The sequence below is a fragment of the Eumetopias jubatus genome, unplaced genomic scaffold, assembly GCF_037043125.1.
Source record: "Eumetopias jubatus isolate StellerSeaLion01/CBP00866 unplaced genomic scaffold, mEumJub1_p1.0 scaffold_9, whole genome shotgun sequence".
In the NCBI taxonomy this organism is placed as follows: Eukaryota; Metazoa; Chordata; class Mammalia; order Carnivora; family Otariidae; genus Eumetopias; species Eumetopias jubatus.
In genome coordinates this window covers 114,504,801-114,519,855 of record NW_028274815.1, presented here as the reverse complement: position 1 = coordinate 114,519,855, position 15,055 = coordinate 114,504,801, and the positions used below count along the sequence as shown (strand labels likewise).

The 15,055-nt window shown below is 50.3% G+C and overlaps 1 protein-coding gene across 5 annotated transcripts; it reads left to right on the top strand.

Moving 5' to 3' along the window:
* Nucleotides 1-64: 64 nt before the first annotated feature.
* On the top strand, nt 65-14,055 carry PLAGL2 (PLAG1 like zinc finger 2). 5 transcript variants are annotated; one of them, XR_003611610.2, is made up of 4 exons: nt 65-171; nt 5,551-5,924; nt 8,905-11,059; nt 13,448-14,055. XR_003611610.2 is itself a non-coding variant. In XM_028118712.2 (3 exons), exons 2-3 carry the CDS (start codon nt 5,665-5,667, stop codon nt 10,133-10,135), a joined length of 1,491 nt encoding a protein of 496 aa, XP_027974513.1. In that variant the 5' UTR covers nt 65-171; nt 5,551-5,664; the 3' UTR covers nt 10,136-14,055. The 5 variants fall into 5 exon arrangements, 4 of the variants coding, with proteins under 4 accessions (XP_027974513.1, XP_027974515.1, XP_027974514.1 ...); XM_028118712.2 differs by having other exon boundaries at nt 8,905-14,055; XM_028118713.2 differs by lacking the exon at nt 65-171 and adding an exon at nt 853-1,155 and having other exon boundaries at nt 8,905-14,055.
* The last annotated feature ends 1,000 nt before the right edge of the window (nt 14,056-15,055 follow it).

Here is a 15,055-nt window from a genome sequence, read left to right as displayed (position 1 = left end):
GGGCGGGACCATAGAGAGCCCGCGGCACCGCCCCCTCCACGGCCCGAGCGCCCGCTCGCGCGGCTCCCACAATGCACCGCACAATGGCCCGACCGCCGCCACTACCGGGGCCTGAACGGGCCTGGCGGAGCCCGAGCGCGGCCCGGCCCGCAGCGCGGGGCCCCGAGCGCGGTGAGTGCCGGCGAGGGCCCCGGGGGACGGCGGGGAGCGGGGCGGGAGGCCGTCTCGCTGCGCCCGCGCGCCCGGCACCCGGAGCGGCGGCGCCTCTCATCTCGGGCCCCACGGCGCGGTCGCCCACACCCCCAGCCGGGGGCCCCTTCCACGCCAGTTCGGGCCCCGATAGGCCCCAGGGTGACGAAATCTCTCCGCGGACCCGATACCTGGGTCGGGGGACCGGAAGAAACCCTACTGGTCCGTCCCCTCCCTACCGAGACCTGGAGACTCAGCCCTGAGGGTCCCTTACTCTTGACCCCTAGGTTCCCTGGAGACCAGATAACGCGCTGCTGACCTTACCAGGGACCCGGGTCTGGGGGACGCAGATAAGCTGCACCTGCTCCCTCCCCTCAGACACGCCTACCCGGACCCACATAACCCCCTTTCCTGCTCCAAATACTCCGTTTTTTATTCTCTGTTTCGTTTTCCAGAATCACATAATCCATTTTGAGGCTTCCGTCAAATAATCTGGTTCTGGAGAACCCCAGTAAGCTCTACCTATAATTCCCTCCTCGGTGACCATACTCCCAAACCTTAGATATCATCCATCTGGTTACCCTTTTGAGACCATTGAAATTCAGAGAATTCACTTCTGACTATCTTCAACCCCTGGAATCCTCCAGCCCGTATAATCCCCCATCTCTTTCTTTTTGCGGGGGGGGAGGGAAGGGGCCGGTCCCTTAGAGACTCAGTTAACTTGCTAATGATTTTTTATCATACTTTCCCTTCCTTCCCATCCCTGAGACCTCCTCCGGACTTCTCCCTGAATTTCTGTCCCTTCTCTGGCAGGTGTCCACTCCCGTCTCTTCCAGCTCCAGGGGAATTGAACCTCTCCCACCACACAGTGGAGTGGTCTAGAAGCTGCCCGAGGAGCCTGGTTATTCCCTGTAAATCCAGTCCCAGGCTCCCGCTCCAGCTTGGTGGGGGAAAGGGACCTGTAAGGTGGGAGATATGGGGACAACTAGTGTGTGTGTGGGGGGGGGGTTGTTGGTGCTTTCACCTGCAAGAGAAGCCTGTCTCCTCGCTTATATGCTTTTCCACCTGTTAGTTTGGGACTGTGATAGTCTGGCCTTGGATTTCTAACCCTGCCCCCCACAATGAGGCCACTCCATTGTTGGGGGGAATCCTTGGGGGTGTCCAACCAGGTTTCCTCATAATGAAAATGGGGCTGTAGTGAGTTGCAGCCATTTGCTCAAGGCCTCCTCAGGAGTGAGAGGCAGCGGGAATGGGAGGAAAGAGTGAATCAAAGGGACTGCAAAGAGGGCCCATCTACAGTGACAGAAGAACTAGCAGCCCGAGAGTAAATCCAACCCCTGTTAATCCTGTTTGATGTCTCTTGGAATGATGCAAGTCATTGAAACTCTCTGGCCTCCCTGTAATTTAATTCTCCCACCACTCTGGAGTGTGTGTGCGCGGGAGGGAGGGAGGGGGGCAGCTCTTCCCATTCCCCCCTTTCCTTCTCACTGTTTTCCAGCCAGTCAGTGTGTCATTTGGATTTGTTTCTGGTGCTCAGATCAAGACCTGGGTTTTTTGTGGGTTTTTTTTGTTTTTCTTTTTTCTCTCAGTCTATTTATAATTTCCTAGTTGCTATTTTGGGTTCTGCTTAAGGGAAGATTCTGTCCACCCTAAGGAACGTTCCAGGGTGTGTTCCCGGGTGTGTTTCCTCCTCGGCAGGTGTTGAATTGAGTTCTTCAGATCCCCAAGTAGCTCTTGGGCTGGAGGGATAAAAGCTATTTTAGGGTAGTCACTGAAGTGGAGCTGTTAATCCTCTATGGGTCTCTCTAGTTAAGAACACTTAGAGATTAACCCTTTCCTTGCTGCGGCAGGGGGGGGCCGCTCCTTCTCCACAGTTTTGGGAGGGTTGGGAGAATTTCCTGCCACAGCAGAAGGTGGGATAGAAACGTGCAACTCAATACAAAGACAAAGATAATAGCTGCCTTTTGTTGGGTACTTAGAGCAAGCCAAGCCCTATGGTGTGCCCTTTGCATACCTGACTAAAATAATCCTCACAACAAGCCTGTGAGGTAAGTATTTTTAGCTTTACCGATGAGGAAACAGGCTAATAATGGAGAAAGAACGCAGTTTCTATAGAGATGATGTAACACCATACAAACTATGGTTTCGTCAGAGGGCAGCAGGCATCATGGCACGCAGCAGGACAGACTAGGGAGCAGTTTGTCTCCTTTCAGCTTCCAGAGAGGGCCTTCGAGAGTTTTTAGAAAGCATTTGTGTTTGGGGTACAGAGCCTTAGTAATAGAAGAGATTCCTGAGGTGAGAGAACTGTGGCCCAGGATGTGGTGGTGGAGGAGGGGAGCGCAGGGGGACTGGTTAGAGGGGACGTGCTGTGGGTTGACTGTGAGGGAAAAGGGGAAGGCTGCCTTCTGGGGAGATGTTGTGAAGGGAAGGAAACACTCAGAGGCCTGAGAAGTAACATTAAAGGGGGAAAAAAAGTACTACTCAGGCCCCATGCGGAAAAGAGGCAGACACAGTGTAGACCTCGGAGACAGCACTGCGTGTATTCACACACTTTATATCAGACACTTCATCCCCCATGAGACTATTATAGGTAAGGAGAATAAATTTTTAGTTTAGAAATTGAGGAAAAGGAGATTCAGAGAAACAAAGTAACCTGCCCATGGTTTCACAGCCAGTAAGTGGCAGCTCTCCTGATAGCAAGTCCAAGGTTCTTTCCACGCTGCCTCCCTCTTCAGATCAGGTGCCAGAAGGAGTCTTTGGATGAAAATATACCGAGTTATACCAGTAACTGGGAGGGATTGATTGTGTTTGTTTTATGGGAACAGGTTCCGTGAGCTTCTCTACAGTTGTTAAGGTTAGAGTGTGAGACCAGAAGAGCAGCTTTGAAAGAGAAGCAGAATTCTTTCAGTTTTGCCGAGGAAGAAGTCTGGAGGAGAGAGGCCCAGGAATTTTCCTGGAGGAGAGGAGTTTGCAGACAAAGGACAGAGGGAGAGAGAGTAGATTCCCAGAAGGGTTCCTAAGGTAACACTGGCAGCTTTGGTATCCAGCAGGCTGTTGGTGAGTATAGGTAAGGACTTCCACTGTGCTTTTTTAAAAGGGGGGAATAGGATCAGGGTGCTGGCTGTTTCCTTTTAAAGTCATAGCCCCATTAAACGCAGATCAAGGCGAGCACATGGCTGCCTCCATCCTTTGGTTCTGTCACTACAACCTCGTGAGCTCTCCTTAGCCACCACTGGCCTCTTTCCTAGAAGCCCATTACTCACGCTTTCAGAAGCAGCGTACTAAACTGCTGTGTCTTGTTTGTGCTTGTTCAGGAGAACAGAAGAGGTGGACGTGTGGGAGGTGGGGGACGTACTGTTCTCTTTCTGAGTTTGTGTGGAATTTCCAGGGCTAGGCTCCCCTCTCACATCGGCCAGAGTGATGCGACTTGCTTTCCTCTGGCTGCCATTCCCAACTTTCCAGGGGCTGAGGTGCATGATTTTGGGTAGCAGGGGGGAACAGAATTTGACTTTGAGGGTAGGGGAAATTCCCTCCAAACTAGATGTTTAAACGCGTGCTTGCTCTCTACCCAATTCCAAGGTGCGTAGTAATCACTGGCATTATAAACAGGTAATTCCACCCTTGAGAAGAAGGAAGGATTTAAACCACGAAAGGCAGACGTCAGAGGCCTTTGAGATTTATAGTGAAGCAGGCAGATACGCCACGATGACTTGAAGGCTCAAGTGGGACTAGTTTTTAGTGCTGCCTACCCCTCCCCAGCACATGACTCATGCAAAATGCAGCCACCTTTGTGCCGATCTTTCTAGGCAAATCTCCACTCGTGATGGGGAAATGTTTATCATATTACACTGCAGTGTTTCTTCAACAAGAGGAATGGTTCCTGAACAGGACTTAGCTCATGTTAATGATGAGCAAAGCTCTCTGGGGCATGAACCCGCTGATCCCATCATCTCGTTCACGGCCAGTCTGTTGGATGAATGGTCACTGTAAGCAGCAGGTGCTAACGAGCTGAGCAAGCATTCTGTGGCCCACAGCTGTTTGTGCGGTTGGAGCCATCCCCAGATTCTCGTGGACAATCCCCAGATACCCCCTTTGCTCCCTTCACATGGAAAAGCCTCATGACCAGATTTTGGCATGACCTCTTCAAAAGGAATCCCCCTGTTGTAGCAAGTTGCTTTGCAGTTGGTAATCTGTGAGGAGTTTGTGAGTGATAGGGGTCTGTTGTCCCCCCTTTTGAGAGTCCATACAGTAACTCCCATCCTCTCCCTTTGAGTTGATGTCAGGAAAAAAGCTCTGTCATCTTTGCTCCAGGTTTCCCCCTTCTCACACCCTCCCCCTGCCTCAACAAGAGAAAGGATCAGACTTCAAGATATTGGCCCCCCACTTTGGAAGGGCTGTGACCCCAGTTTAAATTAGAACTTTCTGAGCATAAGTTAGCCTTGCATTAACTTGAATTCAATGACTAATTTACCCATCTAAAAGAAAGTTGAGAGTCCTTTTCTAGATGCTAAGTGGAAATGAAAGAACTGTGATACGACCCTTCAAATAGTCAGTTTGGTGACTAATGCAAGTATGCTACCTGCTCATAATGGAGAAATGCATATGTGCTATGAGGGTCTGCGGGGGGCGGGGTGGCACTCAGCACCTGGGGTGTTGGACAGGCTTTGCTAAAGAAGCATGGCCTGGGACACGCAGAGAGGTGGTAGCGGGTAGGTTGGGACCAGTACTGGTTTAGGGGAAATGCTGAATCTGCTGTTGCCTCCTTAGGCGGAACCTCTTATTGATGCTCTGCTGAGAAACACATCTGGCTCCAGGGCTGACTTTCCAGGGTATAAATTCCTAAGCAAAGTCTTCTTCCTTCCCTGTTGCCTTTTGGGCATTTTATTGCTCTTTAGCACCTCCATGAGGAGGAGAATTGTGGAAAGTAGTGGGTGAGGGGGAGGTAGGGTAAAGAGGAGGCGGCAGAGGAGCTGCTAGCCTAAATTTAGTGAAAAGAATATAAAAGTGGAGTTGGAAGAGAATAGTTAGAGCTTAGGGCTTTTACTTGCTCAGATTACCTTGCTTACTATTAGCCTAGGTAGTACTTATAATAATAGTTACCGTTAAGCGCTTACTAGGTGCCCAGCATTCTGCTGAATACTCTCTTCATTATCTCATTCAATCCTCAAACCATTCTGATGATTTAGGAGATTATTAAGCCCATTTTGTAAATAAGGAGACAGTTCAGGGAAGTAAGTCAGTGGCTGAAATTCACATGACTTTGAAGTGGAAGGGCTGGGATTGGAACGGGATCTGTCTGCCTCCAGAGCCCACGTTTTCATGGCATTGGGCTCCCTAACACCAGGTGTTCTGATGTTTCAGGTGAAGAGATTGTTTTCTGAAGGCTGCGTTGGAGGCTGTGACAGAGCAGAGAGCCCGTGTGGAGCTGATGGGGAGGCTTTCTGAATAACATGGCCCTTCGCCATTAGTCTTGCCATGACCACATTTTTCACCAGCGTCCCCCCCTGGATTCAAGATGCAAAGCAGGAGGAGGAAGTGGGCTGGAAACTAGTTCCCAGGCCTCGGGGCCGGGAGGCGGAGAGTCAAGTGAAGTGCCAATGTGAAATCTCGGGGACGCCCTTCTCAAATGGGGAGAAGCTGAGGCCTCACAGCCTCCCCCATCCAGAGCAGAGACCGTATAGCTGTCCTCAGCTGCACTGTGGCAAGGCTTTTGCCTCCAAGTACAAGCTATATAGGTAGGTGACACTCCCATACCTCTTCCTGCCCTGGGGGTCCCAGAGGACAAAGCCAGAGAGACTTCACTGAGTATGAGGCTTTATCTGTGTTAGAAGGGTAGAGGTTAATTGACCCATAAGTATACCCTGAACGCCAACCATTTGAAGTTACTCAGTAAAAGCTAATTTTGTATGCAGACACTAGACTCTGATGGGGAAATATCAGTCAGTCATAAACAAACCAGATTGAGCAATTTTGTCAATACTACCTTCCCCACCTTTGTCAGGTAATGGTGAGAATCTTAGCCAGAAATTATGAATTAGTCTTAGAACTTTAGAAGGAAAAGGAGACCCTCTGGTCCAATCTGTAAATTTTAAAGAAGAGGCTCAGAGTGGCAGTGCCTCTTCTTCTGAACCAGCCTGCTACTCACATGATTACTTCTGTCTCTAGAATCCCTGGTGTCCTCTGGGTCAGCAGCTGTTCTGAAACTTGTAAGCCCAAGAGCCCTACATAAAGTGAAATGGAATGTGAAAGTCCTGGTATAACGTAGATACGGCAGAGCAGCTTGGAAGGTGGGGTGGGGTGGCGCTGCTCAGATTTTATCCTTGCCTTTCCATCAGAGGAACAGGAACATGTCCTTTACAAATGAGGTAGACTACCCGATGCACACCCCTTCATCCATTCATCTAGCCAGCTATGATTTATTGAGCTCCGGCTACATACTAGGCACAGTGTTCAGTGCCAGGGACGGAGTAGTGAGCCAGACAGATGGGGGTGCTGGCCCTCCTTGAGTTCACTATCTTACTAGTGGGGACAGACAGCAAACAAGTAAATTCATGAACAAGATGATCACAGAACGCCTTAGTTCTTTGTCTGGAAAACAGTTGATAGGAAGGAACTAAAACAGGTGACAGGGTAGTGGGTGACCGGGATTGTCCTCATGACAGTTCTGTAGTTCTCAGGAATGCTTTGATTCTGTGTGCTCCTGTGACTTAGGTGGACTCCAGTTGGGTCATCCTCTTAGACTTTCTTAGTACGATCTGGGTGTCCATGGGAAAGATCCTGATCTGGGGGGTGCGAGCCCTGACTCCAGCTCTAGTCATTGTGTGAGCTTAGGTGAGGTACCAAACTGCTTAGGGCCTCAGGTTCCTCACTTGTGAAATGAAGGAAATGGCCTGGGGATCACTCATCACCTCCCTATCATACGTTATCCTGTTATGTCCCAGGAGGCTCACAGTAACTCTCAGGTGTGGGCACTCATGTAGCATGAGTATAATGGCTATGTCTTGATACCTTCCAGGTCGGAAGGATCACTAGGTGCTATAGTGGATGCAGCGGTAGCATACCTAAGGGAAAGCAGGTTTCCAGAAGGATTGTGTTCAAATTCAGCCTCTGCCACTTACTGACTGGTGGGTGGAGCTGTCCTGTGCTTTGGCCTCTTGTGGAGAACAAGCTTAATGACAGCTCACGCAGGGCCTGGTAAATATGGGTTCCTGAAGTCTTACCGAGTTGATTCTGAATGTCCTGTGGAGCTCTGGATTGTAAGTCCTGGACCCTGAGCTGCTGTCCCTCCAGAAGGGAGCAGGTAAACCAAGGGACACTGAGGTGCTATACCATGGGAACACTTTTTTAAGTGTTGCTGGCTTATATGGCAAAAACTTTAAATGGTACAAATGGGCACTCAGTGAAAAATGAATTGTCCTCATGCTGAAAGCTACCATTTTCCTCCCCAGAGGTGTCTAGTGGGGTCAGTTTCTTGTGTGTCCTTGCTAAGACATTGAAACATGTACTCCCTTCCCTTTTTATTTTCACAAGGGATTGTATTTCACACACTATACTGAACTTCCTTTTTTGACTTAGCCCCTTATATTTTGGGATTGTTCTAGATCGGGAAGTTTAGATATATTTCATTTTCCTTTTATTGTGTCATTAAAAAAAATTTTTTTTTAAGATTTTATTTATTTGACAGAGACACGGCGAGAGAGGGAACACAAGCAGGGGGAGTGGGAGAGGGAGAAGCAGTCTTCCCGCTGAGCAGGGAGCCTGACGTGGGACTTGATCCCAGGACCCTGAGATCATGACCTGAGCCGGAAGGCAGACGCTTAATGACTGAGCCACCCAGGTGCCCCTTAAATACAATTTTTTGAAAAGGAAATACATGCACATAAAACAAAATTCACAAGGTACCAAAAGGTATATGATGGAAATTCTCCATCACACCCATAAGCTTCCTGTCTCTTCTCCCCAGGGGCAACCAGTGTTGTTAGTTTCTTGTATATCCTTCCAGAAATATTTTTTGAGTGCATACAAGCAAACATACATCATTTTCCCTCTTTTTCCTATGCATAGTACCATTCTGCCTGCACTGTTCTGTCCCATTGCTTTTTACCACTTCATATATCCTAAGAGCTTGTTCCCTGAGGGTACATATAAAGCTACCTTGTTTTTTTTTGTTTTTTTTTTTTAAGTCTTGTATGAACTAACGATAATTTATTTCACCAGTTCCCTATTGATGGACATTTAAAAAAATTTTTTTTCTTTTAAGATTTTATTTATTTGTTTGACAGAGAGAGACACAGCAAAAGAGGGAACACAAGCCAGGGGGAGTGGGAGAGGGAGAAGCAACCTTCCCACCGAGCAGGGAGCCCGATGCGGGGCTCGATCCCAGGACCCTGGGATCATGACCTGAGCCGAAGGCAGACGCTTAACGACTGAGCCACCCAGGCGCCCCACCCCCTACTGATGGACATTTAGATTGTTCCTGACTTTTTACTACTACAAACAGGGCTACAAAGACTAGGAGTATGTATGTGATTTTGCAGGTGGGCGAGGATATCTATAGAATTTAGACACTGACTGGCACAGTATCCCATTGCATTCCATCACGTGGCTTGACCATAATTTTTGTATCTAGTTCCGTCAGTGGACAGCTTGGTTGTCTGGCCAGCCCTTGTGATCTCCCTTCTTTCTTTCTCCTCTATCCTCCATCCCTACCCCCAGGCACATGGCCACCCACTCAGCCCAGAAACCCCACCAGTGTATGTACTGTGATAAGATGTTTCACCGCAAGGACCATCTGCGGAACCACCTGCAGACCCATGACCCCAACAAAGAGGCCCTTCACTGTTCTGAGTGCGGTAAGAATTACAATACGAAGCTAGGCTACCGGCGCCACCTGGCTATGCATGCCGCCAGCAGCGGTGACCTCAGCTGTAAGGTGTGCCTGCAGACCTTTGAGAGTACCCAGGCCCTGCTAGAGCACCTGAAGGCCCACTCACGCCGCGTAGCAGGTGGTGCCAAGGAGAAAAAGCACCCCTGTGACCACTGCGACCGGCGGTTCTACACTCGCAAGGATGTGCGGCGCCACCTCGTGGTGCACACGGGCCGGAAGGACTTCCTGTGCCAGTACTGTGCCCAGCGGTTTGGCCGCAAGGACCACCTGACGCGTCATGTCAAGAAGAGCCACTCGCAGGAGCTGCTCAAAATCAAGACAGAGCCAGTGGACATGTTAGGCCTACTCAGCTGCAGCTCCACAGTCAGTGTGAAAGAAGAGCTGAGCCCTGTGCTGTGCATGGCCTCTCGGGACGTGATGGGGGCCAAGGCCTTCCCTGGCATGTTGCCCATGGGCATGTATGGCGCCCACATCCCTACCATGCCCAGCACGGGCATGCCACACTCCCTGGTGCACAACACACTGCCCATGGGTATGAGCTACCCTCTGGAATCCTCACCTATCTCTTCCCCAGCTCAGCTTCCTCCAAAATACCAGCTTGGATCTACCTCATACTTGCCTGACAAATTGCCCAAAGTGGAGGTGGATAGTTTTCTGGCGGAGCTTCCTGGAAGCCTGTCTCTCTCGTCCGCTGAACCCCAGCCCGCCTCACCTCAGCCGGCGGCAGCTGCGGCCCTCCTAGATGAAGCACTGCTCACCAAGAGCCCCGCCAACCTCTCCGAGGCCCTCTGCGCTGCTAATGTGGACTTCTCCCACTTACTGGGCTTTCTTCCACTCAACCTCCCCCCGTGTAACCCGCCTGGGGCCACAGGAGGCCTGGTCATGGGCTACTCCCAGGCCGAGGCGCAGCCCTTGCTCACCACTTTGCAAGCTCAGCCTCAAGATTCCCCAGGAGCTGGGGGACCACTGAACTTTGGACCTCTGCACTCCTTGCCTCCTGTCTTCACCTCTGGCCTGAGCACCACCACCCTGCCTCGTTTCCACCAGGCATTCCAGTAGCCCCCAAGGAGGCCCTCAGTCCAGTCTTAGGCTCTGTCAGGGAGCCTCTGTACCTACCCTATCTGCATCCCCCATGAAGGCAGCTGAGCTTTCAGAGCTGGGTTCAAAAAGAAAAAATTCCAGTATCTGTATGGAGCACTTGGTTTGGGGGTTTAGGCTCCAGGATCAGTTCCAGGAGGAGCCCTGAGCCCCAGCCTCATGAAAAGATCTCATACCATAGAACTTCAGGTATTTTTACTTTTACTTTTTTGATCTGAATCGGGAGCCACACTTAGCCCTCTCCCCCTCCAAAGCGTCAGAACCTCCTTCTCTTTGGGGAAGGAGGCGGTCTCTTGGAGACACAGAGGGGTTTCACTTTGGATGACCTTGAGAGAAATAGCCCAAGAAGCCCGCCTCCTGGTCCCAACCTGCAGACCCCACAGCAGTTGGTCAGACCCTGCTGCAGAGAGAGGGTCATTGGGCTCCATCACCTGCCTCCAGCCAGTGGGCAGGGGAGAGGGCCGCTTCTTCCCACCACCCGCGTCCCTCCTCTACCGACACCTCCATTTCCAGTCAGTGTTGTCCAGCAACGGTACCGTTTACACAGTCGTCTCAGACACACCACTCACCTCCCTTGCCAAGCTGTTAGCCTTAGAGTGATTGCAGTGAACATTGTTTACACGCCGTGAATCCATTCCCACCAGTCCATTCCAGTTGGCACCAGCCGGAACCATTTGGTACCCGGTGTTAACTGGAGCCCTGTTTACAAGGCGGAGTCGGGTCTTGCTGACTTCTCTTCACTTGAGGTCACATTTTTCCCCTGTGGGGAAATAAACTGACTTTGGACTGCTTCAGTCTCTGCCATCTTCCATGACTGTGTCTGTTCCTGCCTTCCTCGGCAGTGTCCGCGAGACAGGCAAGAAGACTGGAGCCGTTTTCTCCCAGGTCTGCAATTCTGTTCTTCTCCAAGTACATTATGACCCCCCCCTCCTCTTGAACTGGAGAGGGGAAGACATGAAAGGCATGCCCGCTTCCATCGCCCCCACTCCCCAACCCCTACCCCAGACATCATGAACTGTCGTCATTAGTCTCGGTAGGAGGGACTCGGGTTCTGAGCTGGTGTGGATAGCAAAGGAGAGGGTGTGAAACCCTGATTCATCTCTCTCCCACTTGTCCCTTTTTCGGGAAGTTACGGAATTGTTGGAAGAAGGGTTTTCAGGAAGTTAGGGCTGGGCATATAGTTGAGTCCTAACCCGTGGGTACGTCATTGGCTCCCATACTAACCTTTTGTCTTCTCCACAGTGTCCCCTCTCTCTCCACCTCTTTTCAGTTACCATGGACTCGGCCACTGTGCCTAGGCCTCTCTGCTCTCCATCAAAGGAATGCCACCTTACGCTTGTGCTCCCCCCACCCCGCAGTTTGCCCCCAATACTTCGTGGGGTTTCTTGCAACAAATGATTGGTTCTCTTCTGGCTCGTGGGGCTCCCTGCCACAGACCGCACAGCCCTTGCCCAGCTGAACCCTGTCCCTGCGTCATTCCTCGGTTCTGCATGGGCTTCGCTCTTCCCACTCATGGGAGGGAGGCAGCTCAGGGACCACCAGTGTGGGGCCCTCATGAGACACCTCCACTCTGATTCAGAAACACACTTCTACCTCTCTACTGTTAACTCCCACAGCTGCAGTCAGTAGTGTCTGGGCCCCTCTCCGCAGGGCCTCACGCTGGCTTCTCCCCGAGGGTTTCAGGCCAGACTACCAAGGAACTGCCTCAGCCTCCTCCCAGTCCTCCTGTTTCCCCTTCCTTCTAGAAATCACTTCGCTTTATCATCAGGAGCCGAGCAGGTCCAAGACCCGGGCTTCTGCTTCAGCCCAGGCCAGTACTCTTTGAGGTGAAAGCCTTAAAATGCAGCTCCCTGGCCCCTGATTGGAAGCAATGTGGAGTGAATAAGCATGTTTTGATTTAGGCAGGGTAGCTTGGCATACATTTAAAAAAACAGAACAAAACCAGATATAAAAATGTCTGGCAAGGTTAGAATCAGACTAGGTGATTTGCTTCTGAAAACCAGTTTCAGTGAGTCCCAGGGACTAATTAAGGTTTATTTTCAAAAGCGTCTCCCCCTTGGTACGCAGCCACCTCCTGCATGCTGTGCATGTTACTGGGACTCGTATTACAGGACATGGTGCGTTGAGGGTCCAAGCATGACTCGGTGCTGCCGTTCTCCTTGTCGTCTCTGGTCTTCATCACTAGACCCAGCAGCCCTTCACCTGCTCTCTGCCACCTTCCCTGCACGCCTCGTTTATAGGGGCAGCTGGGCCCCTGGCCACAGAACAGAAAGTTTCGGGCTTAGAGGAGTCCACTCTTCCCTGCCTGTCCTTTCCTGTCCCTTCCTTGAATTCTCTCCCCCATTAGTGATGCTGGGAAACTCCTAGAACAGGCAGAGCAACTATTTAAAGCCTTGTAACAGGGGCCTTGCCCCTCCCTCCCCCTCCATCCTGCCGCCCTCCTCTCCTCTTCCTTCAGTGCCCTCACCACACAAGGAATTTCTCTATCACTGTGAACTTTGCTGGTACAGAGGAACATCTGCCTTCACCTTTTCTTGGACCATAGCCACCCAGCCGTTTCTTAATCTTCCCTTCCCCAAATTTAAAGGAAAGAAAAAAAAAAAAGCCTTATTGGCCTGGTGGTTTGAAGGATAAGAATAGCTTTATCCTGCACTCAGTACCGAACCCACTTCAGTACCTTTACTGAGGCCATGAGAGCCTGAGGGGTGTCTGCCCAGGACAGGAGCCATGGCATGTGGCAGAGACCAAACGGGGACCAGGAAAAAGGGGTGATGCCCCCTTTCCCAACCACCTCCTCCAACCCCAGCAATGAGCCGCCCTGAACGACAGGGCAGGCACCTCCCATCCTGCATATAGCTGGTCAAGGCTGAGTGCAGTCCTGGGGGCCAGGGGATGATCTGCCCAGCCGTGTCAGCTCAGAGGATCTGTGCACATCCTAAAGAGGGGAGAGGGGGAAAGGAGCACCAATGAGTTTACCCCCCAACCTTTTACAAATGGCATTTAATGGAAATCCGGGAAGCAGGTGTGATTACTTTTTTGCTCGTAGATATTGTCCTAAGTTGAAATTCTCCCACTGCCCTAAACTACCCCTAGTAGTCTGAATCCCTGCCCCGCCTCTTTCTTTTTGGTAGCTGTTTTCCCCATTCCCTCTACCTCCCCTCTTATCTAGGAGCTGTTTTTAAGCACGATTTTTTTTTTAACAGTTTATATTGTACAGGATCAATATTTTGCTTTTTAACAAGGATATTTATGTAATAAGAAACTTTGCCTTAGGCAGGTGTTGGCCAGAAAAGTCCAGATTCCTCTGGGACCCCACCCTGGCCTCTCCTGGAGCTCTGAACCTGCTGTGGAAGGAATTGGCTATGACCTTCACCACTGGAGTAGGGTCTGCAGCAAGGGAAGGGGTGTTCCGGTTCTAACAGGAGAAGGATTCACCATGATGATGTAGTGCCTCTGTGGAGGGGTTTGGAAGAAGTATCCCAGCCCAGTTTCTTCAGATGCATGCTCACTTCCGTAGCTGCCCCCTCCACCTCTGACTACTTGGCACCAGAACTCCTGAAACACCACCTCTCATTCGCCTCCCTCCCTCCCAGTGATCAAGGCTTTGGAGCCACTCTTTCGTAATGCCAGATTATTTAAAGAGAGAAAAATACAAGACAAAAGCCTTCTAGCACTTTGTAAACACAGTGAATAACCTCTTGGAGTATTTTTGGCTTTATATAAAACAAGGTTTTTAATTGTAAAGTATAAGTGCCATTAGAAAATGCACAGGGCGTATCTTTGTTAAAGTAGATTTTTCAATGTTTTACAGAATTACATTTTCAAAAAAAGTTTTTATAATGAAGTTGTTTATTAAAAACTTCTGAATGATGTGTTTGGAAGTTGTGAACCTGTCTGATTGGGAAAGGGTTGAAGAGAGCCTGGGGAACCAGAAACTCCAGACATCTCTAGCCTCCAAGGAGATGGTGAGGGTAGGGTACACAGTAACAACCCTTCACATTAGCACCTACAGACTTTGTACTTTAAAATTAAAGATCTTAATGGGATGTCTTTGAGGTAAGCGGCATCATATTATCACTTAAACTTGGATGCAAGGGTCAGAAAAATCAAATTGGCTTAATGAAATTTCACATAACTAAAAATGCCAGATGTAGCAGAGTTTTTAGAATTGGTTCAGTCACTCAAACATGGTTGGCCTTAGCATTCCTGTGTCTCTTGGCTCTATCTTCTGTAGCTGTGACTTATCCTCAGGCCCTACAAAGTGGCTCGTCCCTTTGTGTAGAAGTTCCATCCCTGTCATCCTCACACAGTGCTGACCAGGGAGAGAAAGGAGAGCTTGTATTCACAAAGCCCCACGAGGCATCTCCTGTCTCACTGGCCTTGATAGGGCTCTGTGCCCTCCCCCAAACCAGCCAGCGATGACAAGGCTGAGTGAGACAGAAGGGGTGGTTTCTCAAAGGAAACTGGGGCTACAGTTAGGGTGGGAAACGAATGCTGGTTGTCCAAGAAAAGACATGGCATCCATTGCCCAGGGGGCACAGCTGGGAAGTGACAGCTAGGACCTGACCTTGCTCACACTTGGGCCTACCCACTGGGTTCAAACAAACTGTTGGGAGACTGACATAGCTTCTGACTTTGCCGCTTGGCCAGTCTCTAACAAAGGTAGTCATCACCATCCTGGGCCCTGTAGCTCTTCCTGAGATCCTCCCGTCCAGGACTAAGATTGAGTTTGCTTTTCTGTGGTCTAGAGCCAATGTCCATAGCCACGCAGTGTAAGTCACTCCTGAGTCCAGTCCAGGAGTCCGTGGGACAGTAACAAGTGTTAATGTGTGTAACAGGTGTTTTGTGTGCAAAGGCAGTGGGCTGGCCCTTCATCTCTTT